At 40.6% G+C, this 23,204-nt stretch overlaps 1 protein-coding gene across 1 annotated transcript in view; it reads left to right on the top strand.

Moving 5' to 3' along the window:
- The window catches only part of LOC306850725 (putative JmjC domain-containing histone demethylation protein 2C), a 66,990-nt gene that overhangs the window by 32,687 nt on the left and 11,099 nt on the right, over nt 1-23,204 (top strand). Inside the window, exons 4-11 of the mRNA XM_079386549.1 lie at nt 13,549-13,654; nt 15,448-15,572; nt 15,669-15,797; nt 15,973-16,014; nt 16,104-16,218; nt 16,418-18,180; nt 20,108-20,256; nt 20,621-23,151. Of these exons, the coding sequence (XP_079242675.1) occupies nt 13,549-13,654; nt 15,448-15,572; nt 15,669-15,797; nt 15,973-16,014; nt 16,104-16,218; nt 16,418-18,180; nt 20,108-20,256; nt 20,621-23,151 (4,960 nt within the window). The remainder of the gene's footprint in view (nt 1-13,548; nt 13,655-15,447; nt 15,573-15,668; nt 15,798-15,972; nt 16,015-16,103; nt 16,219-16,417; nt 18,181-20,107; nt 20,257-20,620; nt 23,152-23,204) is intronic.

The raw sequence follows: 23,204 nt of genomic DNA, 5'->3' as shown, positions 1-23,204 counted from the left end.
CTCCACTGTTATATTACTCTGTTAATTACTTGCCCACTTTATGCTATTTTATTGTTGTATTCTATTATATTTTAATGCACTCCACTCTGCTAAACTCTATTTTATGCTACTCTATTTTATTATATTCTATTGTACTCCATTCTACCATGCTTCTACTACACTGTATTGTTTTCCATTCTATTGTACTTTACACTTTTCTATTATTCTACTGTTCTCCACGTTCCCGTTTTTATTATATATTTTTTACTATTCTGTTCTAATACACTCTATTTTATGCTATACTCTTTTATTCCATTCTACTATACTGTGCTGTTGTAGTCTATTCTATTCTACTTTACTCTATTATTATATTCTATTCTACTTGATGCACCGAATGTTCGGCATCCGAAATAGTTTTTAGCAAAATTAGCAAAAAGACAGAATAAATTGTACTGAACAATGACGTGACGCGATCAAATAGAGGCACGCACTAATGCAGTAAACACGTCTGCAGTGTGGAAGTATTTAAAACTGCCAAAGACGCAAAATTCATTACAAGCATGAAGCACCGACAGCGAGAGGCTGTTTAGTGCTGCATCTCATGTCTCTGATGAGAAGAGGAAGAGGTGGTTGTTGCTGGTTACTGTGATGATTGAAATCGCAAATTGGCCTTAAATGATTAGCAAATAAACTGCAGAATGTTACGTTTTCAAAAACACGCATGGATTGCATTCAAACAGCGCTGCACAAGCTCTCGACGCCAGGGTTCAAAGTCCAAAGCGAGGAAGATCTGTGCTAAAACACTGTTACTCGTCATTTGCTCAATAACATTTTTGTCAATTTTTTTAAGGACATGTGACAATGTGATACGTGCGACAAACATCTTCCCAAATTCGTAATGAGAATCATTTAAATATCTGCATGCTGTTGTCAACAAAAAGAAGCACTAAGATCTTCCTGTGGGTTTCTGCCAAAATAAAATCTAAGAAAAAGCAACAACTCCATCAACATTCATAAATGTTAGTATTGTTATTTTACTGTTGTTCTGTAAAATAAAATAAAAAAATAAGACAATAATAGTAATTACCCTACAAGAGCTCTGTACATTTATTATAACATTCACACATAGTGTTCAAATTGGGACTTGTAATATATTCTAATGTTTTAAAAGAAGTCTCTTCTGCTCGGCAAGGCATGCATTTATTTGTACTGTAGAAAATACATGTCTGATTCAAGAAGGGGGTCCCAAAAATTGGCAAAAAATATTAATTCAGTAACTTATTAATTTTAAGTTAAATTGTGCATTGTTGGTATAATGTCTGATAGAATGTTAAAAAATGTTCAGTGTAAATATTTTTAAATTGTTGTTTTTTTATTTGAAAAGCAGGAAAAAACAGTAAAAAGCACATTTTGGCTATTTAATTTATGCAATAGTGAAAAAAAATGGCAAAATAGGCCTACATGGGAGAAAAAATGCGAAAAACCGTATTCGGCCTTCGGCCCAGTGTTTAATTTTGTTCGGCTTCGGCTTTGGCCAACAATTTTCATTTCTGTGCATCCCTAATTGTTTTACCCCACTTTGCTCTAGCCTTTCATTGTTCTATTGTGTTCTATTCTATTCTATTTCACTGTGCTTGACAGTACTCTATTTTGTTCTGGTCTATTTGTGCTACACTCTGTTCTGTTAAATTCTGTGCTACGCTATACTCTGTCCCATTCTAATCTACTGTACTCAAATTTTTGATTTCGTTATTTTCCACTTTTAATCTGTTCTTCTCTGTACTATTCAGTGCTGCTGTGTTCTACTCTGTTCTACTTTATTCTATTGTACTACACTCAACTATTCTATTCTGTTCCCTTTATGTTCAACTTTACTCTTTGCTCTACTTACTATACTGTGTTTCTCTCCACTGCTCTATTACCCACAGCTCTGAATGTTGAGCTCTGAGACGTGAGTGAATTACTGAGCAGCCTGAGAGAGAGAGAGAGAAGGACAGAGACAGAAAGAGATAAAGGTGGAGAGAAAGTGTGAGAGAGATCTATCAGGGAAAATGGAGCATGTACAGAGGATTGTGTGTATTTATTGCTGTTTCCTTGACAACTCAAAGCTGTGTTTTTACTTAGCACATGTTAAGGGGCCAGTGGAGGGTGTATGTGTGTGTATGTGAGAAAGTATGCAAGTGGACAAGTAATGAGAGGATGTGTGTGTGTGTGTGTGTGTGTAGAGGGAAGGGTTAAGCACTGTTGACCTGTTAAGCTGAAATGGGAACAGTGCAGCTGTTTTTAGGAAGCTCCAAAAAGTGTGTTTTCCTGCGCGAGTGAGTGTGTGTTCTTGTGTATGACAGATATAGACTGAAGTAAGTGAGAGAAGGGGGAGAGGTTTACTGAAGGGAAAAGCAGGCAGAGTGGTTTCCATTAGGCTCTGTGGAACACTTTCCCTTTTGAGGCTGTGGTGAGAAAGACACTCGGCTGTGAGTCAGCCACCCTCAATCCACACACACACACACACACACACACACAAACACACTGACTTCACTCTGTGTGTGTGTAAAAGAAAAGCTGCTTTCCATCTCTGTTTCACATACATTCACAAGAGTTATTTTTCATTTAATTTATACTTTCACTCTCATCCACTCTTTCACTTAAATAAAATGTTATTAAACCTTCAAATAATAATTGGCTCATAAACTTATGATGGTAGTAACAAAGGAAACAATCTAATAATAAAACATTTTATCTTTCTAAATAAATCATAAACTGCATGACCAATATGAAACAGCCTTTTATAATGTTCAACAGGATTATCAGGGGCAATAGCTGTATTAGCAGCTTTTTGTTTTATCAGTATGTATGTATGCAGTGGTGACCGAAGTTATTAGAACATTAGTATTTTCAGCAGCTAAAAATTGGTTTTAAGTCAGTTATTTCTGTCTTTTGCTGTAGTGTGTGTGTATTTCAATTATCAGTCATAACTAATTATTAAACATTGGTATAAGCCGCATTGTATGGATGCATCAGTAGTTTGTTCATTGGGATTTGATGAGTTGGATGTTGAATTATTGTTAGTAAATATTATTGATAATAAAATGAAAAAGATTAATATATATATATACACACACAACTGATAGCGCTAATCATCCAAAATAATTCTGGAGACATTTATTAACGGAACAGAATTTCTGTGCTACTTGTGTCAACAATTATGATCAAAAATATGACTTTAAAACTAGCTGCTTCTTCAATTCTACTTCCTCAATCTGCTAAATTGGTCATAGATTCAGGCAGTTTCACCCCAAACTCACACCAGTGGCTGAACTGCTGTGTCAGTAAAGCATAGGAGGAAGTGTTTTAACAGAAACAAATCAGTCTTCAGCTTTAAATTACATTTAGTGAAATCTGTGATCTGCTTTGTAGATATTTCTGTTCATCTGTCAGTGATATATTACAGGTTTTCTTATTTAAGCGGTAAGAGCGCCTCTCTCTCTGTCTCTGATCCAGCACTTGTAGTTGCTCTCTTACTGAAGGACAGGTCTTCAGACTTCTGCATTGATTTTTATGAGCACTCTTTCTGTGTGTGTCAGTCTGCGACTCTATCCTTCCTCTCTCACTCACTCTCCTCTGTTTGTCATTATCTCATCTACTTCAACACCCTCCCTCTACACCTCTCTCTCTCTCTCTCTCTGTCCCTCTCAATCAAGCCTTTCTGTCTCTCCTCTCTAAAACACGCACATCTCCCTCTCTTTCCCTCTCTCTCTGCTCTCAAATTTGAATTCAATGAAGCACTTTTCAGCATCATCTATTTCTAACCCTCTGTATCTCTCTCTCTGGATGTGTGTGTGTGGCTGTTCTCGCCGGAGGAAGGAGCACGAGTTTGTTCTCTTCATGCTCTCTCCAGCTATGATTTTTCTCTGTACATATACGTAAACACATGCTGCTACAAACATACTAGCTCATCCTTTTCAATAATCTGTCTGTATGTCTGTTTTTCCCCCTCCTTTTTTCTGTTTCTCCTTCTCTCCGTCTCTCTCTCTCTCCATCACCCCACTCCCATCTCTCTCTTCCTGATGCAATAGTTGGATCAGCCCGATGTCTCTCTTGCACATGTTGCCGTGGTGATGCTTTGGCTGTGCGCTAGACTGAGGTCATCTCACTCTGCGTACGACTCTATCAGCCCATCCTGTCTGTCTCTCTCACCGCAGCAGCATGTCTCGTCTCACCTCTCTCATCCTGTAGAACATAGAAATGACAGTGGAGAAAAAGATCAAATGGAACTTTGATTGAAACTGGAATTAAACCACTAAACCTCAAAACTAAACCTTGGCTGATGACTAAACTCAACCGTGCATTTCGGTTTCTAAAAATACAAATACAACCATCGCATCCATCAATTCTGTTTAGTGCAGTTGAGTTTTTATCGGTGCTTGATTTGGATTTTGTTGTGTCTGCTATAACTGTCATAATGTCACACTCTCTCCTGGAACAGGGAAGCGCGGAGGCGAGGAACTTCTTTAAACTTTAGAACTTTTTAAAGAAACTGAGGGATCGCGAGAGACACAGAAGACGATCAGACCGGACACAGGCAGGGAAACACAGGGCTTATGAATAGTGATCGACCGATATTGATTTTTTTATAACCAATACCGATACCAATTATTTGCATGTTTATGTGCCCGATAACCGATATGCAGAACCGATATTTATTTACTGTTATAAAGTAAATAAATGACTGCGTGAAGCAAGTCCATACTTCACTTTGGTTTTTCCTCCTTTCAGTCATCTTAACAAAAAATGTTTTGAGAATTAGCAGTCTTTCATGCAGGGCTCTAGACTCATTCTTCCCACTGATCTCACTTTTGCGACTAACTTTCTCAGTTGGTCGCACGAGCACATAATTTGGTTGCAATTAGTTTTTTTGTTTTTGCACATTTGAACATTTGATTAATCAATGCATGCTGATGAACTTTTATCATAGTTTATAGTTATATGGTAACGAAAGTGTTCAACATTCAACTCATTCTTTTTCATCGGTATTTGTGATTTAAATTTTGTGAACAGGAATTCCTTTTTTCGTGCGCTTTCATTTCAAATTCGCGATCTTGGTGTCACATTTTACAAGAAAATATCATTGTGTTTTGTTTATATCTATACACCTTTCATTTTTTAAGACTAAAACAAAAGATGGATTCATTGTTGTTCTTAATTAAAATGCACAACAACAATAAAACAGTACGTTAAAATGACAAACTAGCTTACATAACATTTATCAACAAAAACGAATAAGACGAGGCATGGCATAGAACACATGCTGTACTATATACCGAGAATATTACAGAATGTTTAGCAAACTCTGAGGAAGTGGTTTGGGTGTTGGGGGGGCGCGAGTGAAATTAGACAAACTTGGGGGGGGGCGCATGTCCTAAAAGGTTGAAAACCCCTGCTCTAAATTATGCTGCTGACAGCGCGGTTTATCTATGCATTTACACAGAACTATAGGCTACTCAAACTGCGATCGATTGCAGAGAATTTCCATAGAGTTGTATTAATTTAGATGTTTATAAACTAAATAATGGTTATATAGTAAGTGTTAATACAATTTAGGGTGCTTCAAAAAAGTGAATCTTGTTAAAAGTTACATGCGGTGGCCGTGCTGAGCATTTCTTGAGCATCAACCGCTGAGTGAACTGCAATATGAAAGCGGCTTCACGAGACTAATGATGAGCATATAGACAATAGAGAGAGAATTAAATTCAATGCTTTTATTTCCAACATGCTCTAATTCATGGCTATGTTATTTAATTCATGCAAAGTTATGTCTTTATTGGGAGAGGACTTGACGGATTATCTACATGACTGCGACTTCACGAGACTAATAGACAACAGAGAGAGAATTCAATTCAGCGCTTTTATTTCCACCATGTGCTAATTCATGGCTGTGTTATTTCAGGCAAAGTTATATCTTTATAGGGACAGGGCTTGACAGAGTATCTTATTTATCATATTTTTTAGAGCCAAGTTGCATAAACTATATCAGGCATTTATGTAATACATCTAATTTGTGCATTAATGACTGTAAAATTAAATCGTTTACAAACTACAGCAAATCAAGTACCTGCACGCCATTGTTGTTGTTGTCTCATCTCCCCTCAGATGCGCTGCAATTGCAATTTTGCGCACAATTCTCAAAACATCCACAAGATGGCCAAAATACATGGTGCCAACAGAAAGACAATACAATTTTGGTTAGACCTTATTGACAATTTATCAGACCTCTCGAAATCCTGAGATTAGATTAGATTCAACTTTATTGTCATTGCACATGTAAGGTACAGGGCAACGAAATGCAGTTAGCATCTAACCAGAAGTGCAATAAGCAGAGGTACGGTGTCTACAATAGTTACATATGTACAGAATATACAGATAACGCAGTAGTACTATGGACATAATTTACAAATTTTTTAAATACTATCAGTATGATATACAGATGGGTGATATGAACATACTATACAGATGGATTGTACAGTAAATGTATGTACACTATGAGCAAAAACTATGAATATAATTACAAATGGATATGAATAAGCTATACATTAAGATATATAAATACTAGTGCAATGAACATTGAAAGTGCATAGAAATAAAAATTTCCAGTGCATAGTACTCAGTGTGTGGATGTTTTTTTGTTTTTGTTTTTTAACCGATTTTAATGATGGGGAGGGGTGAAGAGTTTGTGGTGGTGTGTGAGGGGAGTTTAGTAGGGAAACAGCTGTAGGGAAAAAGCTGTTCCTGAGTCTGCTTGTCCTTGATCGGAGGCTCCTGAAGCGCCTCCCAGAAGGCAGTAATTTAAACAGTCTATGGTCAGGGTGAGAGGAGTCCTTAAGAATGCCGCGAGCTCGACGTAAACAGCGTTTTCTCTGGACGTCCTCAATGGCAGGAAGTGGTGTCCCTGTGATGCGTTGGGCGGTTTTCACCACCCTCTGCAGTGCCTTGCGGTCAGCAACTGTGCAGTTCCCATACCAGACTGTGATGCAGTTGGTCAGGATGCTTTCAATTGCACACCGGTAGAAGTTCCGCTGGATGATTGGAGACAGGTGGTTCTTCAGTGTCCTAAGGAAGAAGAGGCGTTGGTGAGCCTTCTTGACTAGGCTGGATGTGTTGGTGGTCCAGGTCAGGTCCTCCGAGATGTGGGTTCCCAGGAACTTGAAGCTGGAGACACGTTCAACAACCATACCGTTAATGTGGATGGGGTCATGCGTTCCACTTTTTTTCTTCCTGAAGTCCACAATAAGTTCCTTTTGTCTTGCTGGTGTTGAGGAGCAGGTTATTGTCAGCGCACCATGCAGCCAGGTGCTGTACCTCCTCCCTGTAAGCAGTCTCATCGTTGTCTCTGATGAGGCCAATCATTGTGGTGTCATATGATGTAATTTTATTTATCACATTTATATCCAATTATGGAAAAATGCTTAAATATCGGGAAAATATTGGTAAATCGATATATCGGTCGATCTCTATTATGAACACAGGGAAATCAAACGAGGAAGAACAGAAACAGGTGAGGAGAAATTAAGCACAGGGCTGGGGACAAATGAACTAATGATGACAAACGAGGACAGGAACAGGAAAACCAAATATGGGCACGAGAGGAGGGGGAACCAAGACACAGGACTGACATTACACCCCCCTCCGGAAGGCACGTCCTCGCGCCATATACCATCCAACGGGGAGGTGCCCATTCCGGGAGCCATGGCGGAACAGGAGACTCGGGAGACCATGGCGGGACAGGAGACTCGGGAGACCATGGCGGGACAGGAGACTCGGGAGGCCATGGCGGGTCCGGGGACTCGGGAAGCCACAGTGGGACTGGAGATTCGGGAGGCCACGGCGGGACTGGAGACTCGGGAGGCCATGGTGGATCCGGGAACTCAGTGGCCTTGGCCCTTGGCCTGGCCACACAGGACGTGACCATATGCCCCCCCCCCCCCCCCAAAACAAATTTTCTTGGGGAAATTCCCCTCTGGGGGCCATTGAGGAGGAGCGGGCTCTGTGGGGCGCTCTGGAGGAGCAGGCTCTTGGGGGCGCTTGGACAGCGCGGACACTTGGGGGCGATCGGACAGCGCGGACACTTGGGGGCGCGCGGAGAGCACGGACACTTGGGGGCGCTCGGACAGCGCGGAGCTGGACGGAACCAGCGGAGACGCTGGACGGGACCAGCAGAGACGCAGGAGAGCACTTGCGAGGAGCCGGCACCGGAGGGCACTTGTCTTTTTCTAGCGGGCTTGCCATATTCTCTGCAGGCGGGCTTGCCATCCTTTCCGCCGATGGGCTTGGGGGAGCCGCGAACGGCGGCTTTAATTTCGCCGCGGACAGCGGCTAGCTTGGGAAATCCGCTAACTTTTGGAAGTACTGTACTACTTTAAATGTTTTTATTTATGTTTTATAATAATATTAAACTGTTGTATAATGGCCTAACATTAAACCTGGTTACTTTGAAGTCATGTTCTCTAAAATGATATGCGGCCTACAAAGCTTTCTTTTGCATAATGAAAAGGTTTATGAATCATACAAATTAAAGGAATATTACAGGGTTAAGCTCAAGATAAGCTTAACTATTATACGCTTAACCCATATATTGTAAGTGCATACCTATCAACACATTTCTGTCTTTTACACTCTGAGGTATGAGTCTAAATGATTGCCTTTGGCGGTCAACAGAATGTCATGCATGTTGTTAATAAAGCTTCACTTTCCATTTCATTACATATGCAGCTGGTAGATGCTTACATCCAAAGCGACTCTCACTGCATTCAATATCAGTTCATGCCTTCCCTAGGAATCAGACTCTTGACCTTGGTATTGTGAACTACAACTTGTATTTTACCTGGAATATTCCAGACCAGGGTTCAGTATTAATACCGTAAATGGAGATAATTGAATGCTCTTGTGGGTAAAGTAGCTGTCATGAAGACAGACATGAACGTTAACACAGCCTTCGCAGTGACAGACAATCTGTACTTAAAATATACAAATGTGCTGCTAAATTAGATAAAGAATAAACAGAGTAAATTAAATGCATTTATAATAGATTACATTTTTCTCAGCGTTGTTCATTCCGTCCTGTGGTGCGTCACGCATCCTCTGGAGTGTGTTTGAGTCACTGTGTTTCTCTGTCATCTCATTTCTCATGAGTTTTGTTCAGCTGAGGTGTGTGTGTACGTGCTCTGTCAAGTTTAGAGCTTGTTTGTTTGTGTGTATGTTCAGGAGTTAATGAGATTGCGATCGTGTGTGTGTTCCATATGTATGAAGGAAATGCAGAGATGCAGAGTAAGTTTGACTGTGTGTGTGTGTGTGTGTTTGTTTGTTTGTTTGTCTTGATTGATGGAGTGAGTGAATTTCAGCTTGTTTAGAGAACTTTTAAAAGCAGGAAAACCAGCCCACCAATCAAAGAAAGCCAAGCTGTAACACGCTAATTAACACTAATTAACCTTACCATCATCGTTAGCTCAATTTGCCCTTCATCCTGCCCACATAACGCTCTCTCCAATCACACCTCCCTCATCCCACCATCTTATTATCTCCTCTCTCATTCCTCCATTCGCTACCCCTCCTCCTAAAGGCCAGTGAAGCAGAGCTGTGTGTGTGTGTGTTTGTCAAAGAGAGAAATAGAGTGCGAGGTGAGAGAGGCACAGAAACAGCGGGGGAGAGAGAGACAGAGAGAGGGACTGTGTATGTTTGTGTGAGCGAGACAAGAAAGACAGTCTGAGCCAGAGAGAGAGAGAGACGGAGGGAGAGAGAGATCAAAACCTGCCTGCGGGTAAATGAATAAATCATGTCTTCCCTTCGTCCTGAGAACTGAAGCACGGATGAGAAACACACACACTCTCTCTCTCCGTCCTGCTCTCCTTCTCTCTCATTCCCTCTCTCATGCAGTCTGCTCACTTACACACACACACACACACACACGCACACACCGCCTTATGTTTGCTATGCAAGGGCAGATAGTAATCAGAGATGGGCGCTCGCTCTCTCTTTCACACACACACACACACACACACACACACACACGCACTGATATTATTAGAACTCTTTACACACACACACACACAAGTTGTTCACACCCACACAGCTGGGCAGCAGCAGATCCCATTACCCCACTGCGGTGAGCTCTTGTTAATAAAGTTTAGGGGTGGGATGACCAAAATCTTACATCACTGTATAAGTAGTTTTTGCTTCACTATAACAATATGTATTACAATATGTGACCCTGGACCGTCAAATTTGTAGCAATAGCTAACAATACATTGTATGGGTCAAAATTATCGATTTTTCTTTTTCTTTTATGCCAAAAGTTTATTCAGTTTTCATGTGTTGTATACATCTCAATTTCAAAAAATTTACCCTTATGACTGGTTTTGTGGTCCAGGATCACATATAGTTATTTTGGAAATAAGGTTGTTAGGATATTAACATTTTCGATACCATTGAAATTTCACAATCCTTGAAATTTCACCAATTCCGATGACCGCAAAAACTAATACTAGCCCAACTACACAAGGGTTGTTAAAATCAAATTTAAGGTTTTAAGCCCTTCTTAAGACCTGCACAAATTAAATTAACACCATTTGTTATGAATACCATATTGATACCATGTTCTGTAAAAATTACAATTTAGACAACTTGACAGGATTTGACAAAAACTAAGAGTTTAGAAATAAACCTCATTTCAGCCTTTGAACATTTTAAAGACAAATTTAAAGTCAAAATGATACCTTAGTATATTTATATTTATTTATATGTATGATTGAAAATTCAAATTCGCTCTCTGACAGTAGGTGCTGATTATGGAACAGCAGAAATACAGTATATACAAAGCAGCTGTGTGTTATTAGAACAGTGAAAATATCCAAAAGGCGAGAAGTTTGCAGGTATGATATGAACGTATTAGATCATAAGCAATGGCTTGGCATAAATGTAGGATGTTCATTGATTGCAAACTGTTCTGAAACCACAAGGATGTGCAACAGCACAGTGTTTTTACTTTGAAATGTGTAGCGCTCACATTTAAGTCAAAGTTTTTGAAGTTTAATAATCACATTAGGCCATATCACAATCCCATTTTTTCTGTCCACAAATTTAAGACCTCTTGAAATAATTACAACTTTTCTTATACCATTTAAAACTTCCTATGGGCTTAAATATTTTGACCCAAATTCTAATTTTACTTATTTGAACAATGTTTATTTACTTGGACCAACTCAGAAATTCCTCCCTACATTTCACGTATATTGTTATTCAGAGACATACATAAACTTAGCGTACAGAAGACATGGTAGCTGTTAAAGGGGTTATTTTATAAATATTGTTATTTTTATTTTTTTTGACAATTTAGACAAGCTTTTCTTGACTATGTCACCTTCTGACACCGAATTCAATGGGTTGTTATTTGCTGCTGTGTCTTTAAGAGTTTTATGTAAATGTGTATTGAACAGGCTTCATGGACATGTACTCTCTGATCTTTTAACTGTTTATTGCTAAATAAAAATTGGTTTTGCATGATTCAAACCCCTTAAATACCTTTGAGAAATGGCATAGAAACAGTATCTACAAACATAATATATTACCTGCCTGATTCCATCCCTATCAAGGTAATCTAGATAAATGGATAAAAAATGCTGATATAGGCCAATACAGATGTGGTATGGTGTGCATCTCTAAAATCAAGAGCAGTTTCTATCACACATTTGTAAGTGTGTCATGCTGGATAAGCATCAGCGCAATCAGTGATATCATCATTTGTTTGTTTAGTCTGGCTTTTTTCTGTCAGTTGGAAGTCACAACAGTTCACACTATTGCTGTGAAAGATTTCTCTTCCCTGCACCTGAGCCTCTGTACACGTGTGTGTGTGTGTGTGTGCGAGAGAGAGAGCGAGAGAGAGAGAGAGAGAGAGGGGGAAGATGATGATGATGCAGACTCGGGGGTCAGTTGTATATGAGTCACAGAGGAGAAACTGGACTGAGACATTATACTTGCCAGATGAAGACTGATGGACAGAGAGAGAGAGAGAGAGAGAGAGAGGGGGAAGATGATGATGATGATGCAGACTCGGGGGTCAGTTGTATATGAGTCACAGAGGAGAAACTGGACTGAGACATTATACTTGCCAGATGAAGACTGATGGACAGAGAGAGAGAGAGAGAGCGTGCTGTGATCTTTTTACTGTGATCTTTTTCCACAGTAAAAAGATGAATGGAAGTATTCTTTAACTCTTCCACTCATTATCTCAATTCAAAGTGCTTTGATTATTTAATTAATTACTTAAGTTTTAATAATATAGTAGAGCATAATACAATAAAAACATTTTTATTAGTTCTGTCAAACATTCAATCAAAAAAAAGTTTTTGTTTACATTATGTATGTGTTCTGTGTATATTTATTATGTATATATAAATACAAACGCATGTATATATTTCAGAAAAATAGGTTGTTTATATATTAAATCTATTTATAATATAAATTATAGGAATATAAATATACACATGTAAATATTTTCAAAATATATACTGTATGTGTGTATTTATATACACATAATAAATATACACAGAACACACATATTATGCAAACAAAAAGTTTTATTTTGATTAATCATTTGGCAGCACTAATTTTAATGAATATAATATTTTATCATTATAATAAATTATTTTAATTAATGATAAATAATAAATGGAATAAAATAATTGTTTATAATAAATGTCATTACTTATTGCTATTTTTGAATAATATATAAATATAAATACAATATATTTAATTACTGACAGTTTTAATGATTAATAATAAATAGTTATTATATATATATATATTATATAACATATTGCTGATATTATTAATTAATATATAATGTATTAATTAGTAACAATTTTCTTTTTCTTATACATTCACATACATTCAGCAGCTAATGTCACAAACAAAAAAACTGACTTACTCGAGCAAAAGATTAACTTGAATCCTGAGGGGAAATAAATGTCAAATGTAAATGCGAGGCGAGTAGAGAGCGTGTATGTGTGGAAGTGTGTTTACAGGTGTGCTGTCAGACTTGGTGTGTCAGGACTCGTGATCTGGAAGAGACAGAAAGAGAGAGATGTGTGATGTAATATTTATTGGAAATGATATGTAGCCTCTGTGTTTATTCGCTGTGTGTCTAACAGGCAGAGGTTTTGGGAGTTCAGCTGCAGTTCGGCTTAAATATCCCTCACACACTACTGTTACGTAATTTCCAGTCTTGAGTGTGTATACAGCGAGGATGTGCGTCTATTGCGTACATGGATGAGTAATACTGTGTGTGTGTGTGCGTGCGTGCGTGCGTGCGTGTGTGTGTGTGTGTGTGAGTGCACTGTCTCTCTCTGACATCCCTCCCCTATCTGAAGCTGTCTGGTATGCAACTGTTGCTTTCCTTCATCTTCATCTTTGCTTTTGTTTTGGAGCCCTCGGTGTGATCATAACAGATCAAATTTTTAGCACTCCTCAAAAAAGGAAAGAAAACCAGAACTTATCTCAAGCTGTGTTGTTTTGCTGTTAAAGGATGAAGTGGACGGAGGAAATCCAGCTGTGAGAGATGATGCGTCTCTGCAGGAACAGGTCCAGGCCTGGCTCAAACAAAACCAATTCCAGAAGATTCTTCAGCAAGGTATTCTAGTCTACATTCCCTCTGCTTTCATTCTTCAGAGGAAAGATCTTTGTAATGCTGATCTGTGTGAGGATCCTGATTTGGTTTGTTTGTGGTATCTGTTCTGTTAGTTTGCATTTGATAAGGATGTTTGAGTAAATCTGATCAACTCAGTGTTGACTGTTTGAAGCCTTACTGTCAAACATCTTCGCTCAGTATGTTCTTTCTGCTTGAGTACACAGAGGATTTTGCATATTCGATATCTTCATCAGTGCTCAGCACTCACGTTTGACTGGTTTCAAATAAAGCTATAAGCCACGTGAGGCCATTACTTAGTTGTCTGTGTCACAGCATGAGGCAGAGCAATATGTTAAAAATACTACTGCTTAACGTTACAAGATACTACTGTTTAAACGTTCACATTTATTATTAGTAATCAAAATAAACAATTATTAGTGAAAACACAATAAATATTTTGTTAATCACAGTTTTTGTCCTAACCAGCCACAACAGTTATACACAACAAATAGCAGGGGATTCTATTTTAGAAATGGTTTCAATTTCTGTGACTGTAATTGTGGCTGGGAACAAGAACATATAAACTGTGTCTAATCACAATAATAATCTCAGGTGCTGATTATGTGCTTTGTATAATCTTAAAGGGGTTTAATTGTAGTTAGATTATCATTGTGCAGGACTGAAATAACTATATTGAAAGCGACAATGTATAATTTACCTCGGATCTTGAAAATAAAGAAAACAATAATGTTCAAACTGTGATATCCAAATGAACAAACAGTGTTGGGAAGGTTACTTTGGAAATAGGTTTCAAGGTTACAAGTTACTCTATTTAAAATGTAGTAAGTAGTGTAATTATTTCAATTAGCCTACTTTTTTAAAGTAATGTAACTGATTACATTTGATTAATTTTTGATTACTTTTCTAGACTTCTATCGAACGTTGCAGTTTGGGACTGATAACTGTAACGGATTACTCTTGCATTTATTTTGTGATTAAATTATGTAACACCATTACATGTAACTAGTTACTCCCCAACAATGTGAACAAACAAGTGTGTTCCATGACAAAAGTCATATTTAAATACATCGAAAAATTAATATGTATTTTAAATCATGTTGAAATGGTTTGGTTTGGTTTTATTTAAAGTATATACTCATTTTTTGGTGAGTGCAAGACAGCGCTTGCTTATTGGTTAAGATGTGTGATTGATTTTGTCATGGCTTTTTATGTCTGGTATTTATAGACAAATTGCTTGATGCTAGAATCGTACTGCATCGTGTCTGGTTTAGATGCGGTGTGAATGTGGCTGTTACGGTTAAATTGACATGTAGAATCAAAATCACATGCATCACATTTTTAATTGTGGCTTATTCAATTAAAGTTTACATCTAAAGCATTTTTAGAAGATGGCAAATAGCCACAAGATGCCATGCATTACGGGGTTATTTCCAAGTCTGAGTGTTTTTAGGATGAAAACAATGCAAATAGTTAACAGGTTGCAATAGAAATGTGAAAAAAGACAACCAAGCTTGATAATTCATTTTATTAATAATGAATGTAATGTGAAGCACTGGTGCATTAATATGAATGCGTCCACATCATACTATATATCGTTCATTTTATGGGTCAAACTGGGCTCAAATAAGGATTTGCTTTAATTTAAGAACTAACATGTCATGAGTGTGTTTATAATTTGATTTCAGTGGTGATTTGAGGATTAGAGTGAGATTTGTTAGATCAGTGTTGTGAGTGGTAGTTCTTTGATGTGTGTGATATTTGCTTTTGTGCGACAGGTGCTTGTTCTCTAAAGGGCCTGAGAGTGAAAGTGTTCAGACAGGAGTCCAAAACCCAGTGGCTGTTTGGAGTCATCACACATCACGACCAGAACAACAGAAGCGTAGCTGTCATGACTGACCAGGTGAGACCACATAAACACACATATATAGTAGGCTGTGTATAGTAAAATTATGTAAAAATGTGTTTTATATGAAGGTTATTTTTTCCTCTTCAAAAGGTTCGGGAGATGACTGTAGATCCGTCGCTGGTCCAAATGATGCTGCTAGACGATATCACCCACTCCTCGCTGATGGGAGACAAGTCAAAACGCAAATCACATATCACCAAGATCAATAGGATTTTTCTTGTGAGTGAAGACATTCATTTTTATAGATGTGTGCACACTAATTGCAGGACAGAATCGTCCTCAAAGGTATGGTAAATATGACCAATTATATAGCAGTAGAAGTCTATGGTATGTCCTCATTTAGATGCCTAGTAAATGTTTGTGTCTTCATTACCTCTTTTAACTCTGCTTCCAGGGCACAGGAAGCATATCAAACAAAACTACAACAAATGACCAGGTAGAGATTTTAAAACACTTCCAAATGCATCACAGCAGTATACTTTTACATCCTCTAGTTAGAAAACACACTCTGTCTCTCTGCTGAAGGTGTGCAGCTCCAGGCCAGTGCAGCAGCAGTCTGAGATGAGCACACAGAACTGCAGCATGGAAGAGGATGAAAAAGAAGGCAAGAGGGTTGAAAAGAGGAGTGAGGAGGCAAGAGGTGAGCTGTAGCCATGGATAATGGTTATAATGATATTAGGATCTCTATCTGTGTTAAATTACATTTAGCTAGATTCGGATTTATGGCATTAGCTTGATACAGAATTCAGATTTTTACAAAGTGTTAATGAGAATCTTACATGTACAGTAGCTGTGTAGCTTTTTCTAAATCAGTATTTTTGTATCTGTTATTTTTTTAGATTCTTCCAAATCTAAAAACAGCAATGGTGAGAGAAAAAGGAGGAAAGAAGATGAGGAAAAAGATGACAAGCAGAGAAATAGATGTGGGTTAAAGAGGTTGAAAGCAGGCAGTGTGTCCGACCTGTCAGAGAACAGCGATTCCGAAAATTCCAGCTGCAGAGTGCAGGATTCATCCTCGGATTCAGGATCAAAGAGACAGCTGAAACAGCGTTACACTTCAAAGAGGCCATTGGACTGTGAGGTTCACCCCTCCCATAGAGGCGGGGAACCTTTGCCTAAACAATTAGGAGAGAGCGAGACTCAGAAAATGGGAAAAACTTCTCCATCCGATTCCCCTAGTGCATCCTGCAATGGAGCATTCAGGACCACAGATGCACTGGAGTCTGGCGCTCTTGTTAGTGGTGGGAAATCAGAAGAGAAAGGCGAAGGAGGCATGACAGAAATAGAGGACAGGAGCGAGGGGGCGTCTCGGGAGGACTCAGAGGCCGTGTCTGCGCTTCTGGCGTCCCAAGAGAGTGAGCAGCTGGTCTCCATGGAAGCCACATGTATGCTGCTACATGCATCACCTCTGGATTGTGAAGGAGCAGAGGCTGAGCACGAGATGATGTCGACAAATGATCCAGAGGTCAGAGGGTCAGAGTTCACCCACGCAGAGCCTAGGGGGTCAGAGTTTAACCAATCAGAGGTTAGGAGGTCAGAATTTCCCCATTCTGAAGTCAGCAGAGACAATGCAGTCCAAGTAGAAGAGGAGCCTAGAGGACCACCGCCTTGTTCTCCAGTCATACCTTGCAACAAAGAGGAGGATGTGGATTCTAAACAGAGTTGTTCTCCAGCAGCTGTGAATGCAGAATATGGACCTGTAACTTCCTTGGAAGCTACCCACAAGCCTAGTGTGCACACCAGTCCTTGCTCCTCTCCTGAGATCATGTCTAAGCCTCAGACTGTATGGGAGACGTCCAAGCAGAAGCAGAGTGCATCTCTAGAGATTGGCCTGTTGAAGGACGCTGCTCCTTTGGCTAAATCTATGGACAGAACTCTTAGCGGCCTTAAAATGGCACCCAATCCCAATGTGACCTGCTCCACAACTCCTGTCCTGATTCAGACCCCTTCTCCAACTCCAAACCGATCCAGAACCCCAACACATTATCCTTCCCGTACGGCTAATCGCACTCCCACTCCTGACAAGTCCACCAAAAGTCCCCTCATTGTGGACAGGAAGGAGCCCTTCACTATCTACAGAGACCCTGCACTAATCAGGACAGAGCTTGAGGCCCACCCCACCTACATTCAGCCCCCTCGGACGCCCCCAAACCCCAAACACCACCTGAAGACTCCTTCTCCCTCCAGCTCTCCCAGCTTTACCCCTCCTTCCTCCCATAGCAAGCTACTGAGTCCCTCCCCTCACCCTGCACACCTCTCGCCCATTCCCCTCCACTCCCAGCCTCCCCTCTGCTCCCTGAGCACACCCCACTCAACCATCCCTCATCCGCACCTCCTCCCATCCCTCCTGCCTCCTGCACTTTTGTCAGGACATCCTCGTATCGGAGCCCTGGGACTTCTCCATCATCCTTTGGCCCTTCCAGGTAACCCATCTCTCCTGGGCCAGACCTCTGGTGCATCTCCTCTGGCACCTCTTGGTCTCTATCCCCTCCTGTGGCCTCCTTTCCCCAACGGAGCCCATAGCTACCCTGGATTGGGCCTGCAAGCATCCAAATGGACACACCCAGATAGTGCTGGCATCTCTGACAGCAGCGTGAGGAGTGTAAGTGGACTCACACAATTCTAGCATGCACATCCCAGATTCTGGAGTCAGTTAAGATAAGCCTGGTAAGAGCCGTGGCACAGAGTTTGTTGCTCTGACATATAAAGAGTTTGTGGGGAACTGGGTTTGAGGGCTCCTATGACTGTGGGTGACACGGTGGCTCAGTAGGTAGCCAGAAGGCCTTTCGGTGCCCATCAATCCTGGGTGTTTCTCTGCCTTCATTGGCATCCCAACAACCCTACATGGATATGGGCTTTGAGGAATAGGTGGATCATAGACAGTCATAGCAATTAAAAAAAAAATTAACACTATAGTGGATTTTAAAAGGAATGTTCTCCCAAAAATGATAATTCTCATTAATTACTCACCCACGTTGTTCCAAATCCGTAAGACCTTTGTTCATCTTCGGGAAACAAATTAAGATATTTTTGATGAAATCCGAGAGCTTTCTGACCCTGCATAGACAGCAACGAAACTGACACATTCAAGGCCAAGAAAGGTAGGAAGGACATGGTTAAAATATTCCATATGACATGAGTGGTTCAATTGTAATTTTATGAAGCTAAAAGAAAAATTTTGTGCACAAAGGAAACAAATAACAATTTTATTCAACAGTTCTTCTCTTCTGCAACAGTACCACGATGCATGCATGTGGTGCTGCTGACGGAGGAGCCGGCGTTCTGATGTAGAACACATGCGCTGTGGCTTGTTTTCAAGCAGAGCAATGCACACACATGCATCATGGTACTGTCATGAATGGCGGCGGAGTCTGATGCAGAAAATAATAATTGTTGAATAAAGTCGTTTTTTTTTGTTTTTTTTGCACACAAAAAGTATTCTCGTAGTTTCATATAATTATGGTTGAACCACTGATGTCACATGGAATATTTTAATGATGTCCTTACTACCTTTCTGGGCCTTGAATGTGGTAGCTGTGTTGCTGTCTATGCAGGGTCAGAAAGATCTCAGGTTTCATCAAAAATATCTTAATGTGTGTTCCAAAGATGAACTTACAGATTTAGGACGACATGAGGGTGAGGGATTAATGGCAGAATTTTCATTTTTGCGTGAACTGTCTCTTTAAGTCTTTTCGAGTCAAAATTGGTTGTAAGCACTCCAACACTTTGTATTGGTAGCACATGGTTTGTGTTATTCATGGCGTTGTTATGTATACAGATGATGATATTTGTGTAGTTGTTATGGTACTTATGAGATCATAGCTAAACCTCAGATTGTCAGGGAGAAGTCTAGACGAAGCAGAGCATATCCCCTGAGGTGTGCATACTGGAAGAGAGCTCCCTTACTGCTAATTCTGCTGTAGACATAGTGGGTATTATGCTGGCTCCTCTGGATTTTATAAGGATGTCATGCAAGTCAATGACGATTGTGTAATATTGTCTGGTTTAGTTTTTAAGCCGAGATAAAGCATCAAGAGGCAGGTTATGGTATTATGGAGTTATGGTATATTGCAGTGAGTTGTTTGAGTTGTGACAGGCTGAATAAATATGGACAGGAGACTAGGGAACAAGAAAATGAAAAAGAAAGCTACAGCAAGCAATGAAAAGAATGATGAACTGAAAGAAAGTCATCCAGGCAGCAGATTCCTGCCCCCCCCCCCCTTTTATTCATATGGTACAGGACATCCTTGAGTTGTCTGTAAACCACTATTCATCTTTACATGTACTATGGATATAAACAAGATTGTGTTTTTCAATGTGTGAGAGTGTACAGACAAATAATTCTCTTGTATTGGAAGGGATTGACTTATGTCCTTGCACACTGTGTTTAATTTTATTTTGTATTTTATTTCATATTATCTGCCTAAGCTTTGATGTCCTTTGATAGATTGAGATAAATCTCTATATCAAACCAAAACAGGTCCTATAAATTTGTATGAAACACTGTATGTTTGTCTGTGTGATAACAGAACAGCCCTTGGATTTCTCAGCCCACCACTGTTACTAATGCAGACGGTCAAGGGTTGCAACCCCCACTACCCATCCGACCCTCCAGTGCTGACCCTCAGAGAGTGTCTAGGAACACTCAACATTGCACACCCTCCTCCAAAACCACAGAGTAAGTTTTCAGCTAACTCCTACACACTTTTCCCACTTTATATAATTTTGGTGCCTTAAATAACACAACATTGTTGCTTTGTAATGGACTGACAGATGTTGCTGCATGCTATTTTCTATAACTGCTTTTTCACAACACTACACTTTCATATCACTTCGCCATATTCTTTACAAACTAGTAGCGGTAGTCTAAAACAAGACCTGACCGTTAAATTATTAAAACTCACATTACCAACCTGGGGTGTGCATTAAGTGTGTGCATTAATTTTGAATTAATTTCCTATGGTCCACTGTTAATTATATCTTACTTATCAGACATACTGACAGCCTCTCTTCCACATTCATTCTGCTGTTTTTGTTTCTAGAGTGCTGGATAGAAGAGCTGTCACTGAGAGCACACTCATCCACACTCACCTCAATGCTGAACAGGAGAGTCTCCGCACAGCAGCAGGCAAAAATGGCCATACTTACTGCCCAGTCGCCCATGAGTCGTCCCCAAGTCGAACCAAACAGCCACTTGTTGTTTATGATCTCACAGGAGAGAGACCTAACTGTTACCAGGAAGAGAACCGCCGCATTCTTCAGGAGAGCAGTGAGGTGGCACCATTCTCTGCTAAACTGGGCTCAGATAGGGAACCACGATACCCTAGAAACTCCACATCTGCCAAGGAGAGGGAGAGAGAGATGGACCGAGATGGAGACCGAGAGAGAGATGTGCATGCATTCAGACACACTCTACCTCCCCGGCCGCAGTCAGCCCAACCCACTCCTACTCTCACTCCGAGCAGCTACTATGCCTCTCTGTCTAACAGCGTGGAGAACAAGCCTCCACAGCGCAGAGTGCCAGCCAGCAAAGAACTCTACGAGAGGCTCAGTGCCAGCAACACAGTTGCCCCCGTCTTAACTTCCTCCAGCTCAGAGGTCTCAATGAGAGCCAGACCTCCGCCTCTTGTTAAACGCCACCATGAGAAAGAAGAAGGTCTGCTGGGAAAGATCACAGAGCAACTGGCTCATAAAGCATCTTCCATGGAAGCAGCAGAGGTAGCGGCTGTGGAGAGAAGGGGGCCAGGCTCTTCTCTCATCTCTGTCTCCTCTTCTCCACGCAACGTGCCTTTACTCCACCGTGCGCCTATTTTTCACCCTCCGGCACCAACCATTGTGGTTTCAAAAGACTCTGGACATGGCAGATTGTCCCCGCCTACTCTCACACCCATCCTGCCAATGAGCTTGCAAGGAAAAGCTCAGAAGCAACAGAGGCCACCCACCCTGTTGCCTGAATTCAAACATGTTACTTTAGATGGGAAAAGACTTGTGCCAGAGAAAGCAACAATGGCGTTACAAGCCTACGATACCCAATGGGGTGGAGTCATGTATGGCAGAGAGAAAGTTGACGGTGGACACACAACAAATGGAGGTGTAGTCAAACCACAGTCAGCCACTGCGTCGGTCATTGTACGTCCAACAAACCACACACATACAACAATAAGTTACACAGTGTCTGACAGCTCGTTTTCCCAGATGCAGTGTGGCCACATAAGACCATTGGAAAGTTTGTCCAACCCACACTCAAAGGAGAGCGGTGTTCAGCATAAGAGAGGTGTCCTGTGGACCCCTCTGGATGTTGTTCACCCCATCAACATGACAGCCCATAAGAGAGATCTCAATACACCCATAAACATGACAACTAAACCTATTAACACAGCTCAGCCCTTAACAAATATGAATGTTGCACGCTCTAGGATAGACCTAATCGCAGAACACTGCAAGAGGAGAGAGATTGGTGCTGTTCAACCAAAGATGGAGTCCTCTCCCACCTCTTGTTGCATTTCTAGAGATTTCCCTCACCTGAAGAAACACAGAGCTGGACTAGCTATTGCTGAATCTAGACATAACACACATACAATTCAGCCTCAACACACTACGCATCCTTCAAACTCTATGAAACATACCTCTCACCTCTCAAATAGCAGGTGTGGCTCTTGCACTACGCTTACTACACACCCTGTGTGGTCTGCACATGCTTCAGAAAGAGAAAAAGAGTCTGTATTCAACAGTAGTTCTTCTGAATGTCTCCAACTGGCATCAGGGACTTCCAGCCCTGTGCCGACAACCAAACAAGGTTTACTAACCAATGAGCACGCACCTGCTTCGGCCGTAACCAACCAATCTCAATCTGGTCAGAACAACTACCATAAACTGAAAAAAGCCTGGCTGACCCGCCATTCTGAGCAAGACAGAGGCAGCACGGTCTCCCAAACAGCAGATGGCACTAAGACAGCTGTAACTTTGACCAGCACGAGCACCTCTGTGCCAATCAAACCGGAAGTTAACGGACTGGTGGATAATGGCTTCAGTCAGGAGGATAAAGATCCCTCCCTAGAGAGCAGAAAGTCCAAAATATTGAACAAGAAGACTCAATGGAACAGGAAGTCTGGCTTAGAGGATAGGAAGTCTGCTAGTGATTCTCTAAGTTACATTTCAGAGGACAAAAAATCTGTCATAGCCGATGAGAAACCAGTGACAGTGGGCAAGAAGTCTTCCTTAGAAGATGTTAAACCTGTCTTGGACAGAAACGGCAAGCTGGAGAGTAAGGAGTCTGTTGTGGAGGACAAGAAATCTATTGAAAAACAATCAACCCCGGTTCATATGAAGCCTGAGCGGGAGAAACGAGGCGAGAAACGGCCATTAGAGTCCAGCGGTGACAGCGAGAGTGGAGGAGACTCCGGCAATGAAAGCCGGAGTGGAGGATTAGGAAGGAGGTTTAAACGACAGCCCAAGTCCTCTTTTAAAATCAAGCAGAAAGTAGAGGAGGAGGAGGAAGAAGAGGAAGAGGCCAAACCCAATGGAACTCTGCAAAGTGCAAAGGATAAGCCTCAACAGAGACTCGCTAACAGCAGTGAGTTTTTCCACCTGTTTAAATGCTGATGTGTGTTTAGATCTGAAGAAAAT

The sequence above is a fragment of the Barbus barbus genome (assembly GCF_936440315.1).
Source record: "Barbus barbus genome assembly, chromosome: 30".
NCBI lineage: Eukaryota > Metazoa > Chordata > Actinopteri > Cypriniformes > Cyprinidae > Barbus > Barbus barbus.
Note: the sequence above shows the minus strand (reverse complement) of the source record. Positions and strands in the feature narration are given on the sequence as shown.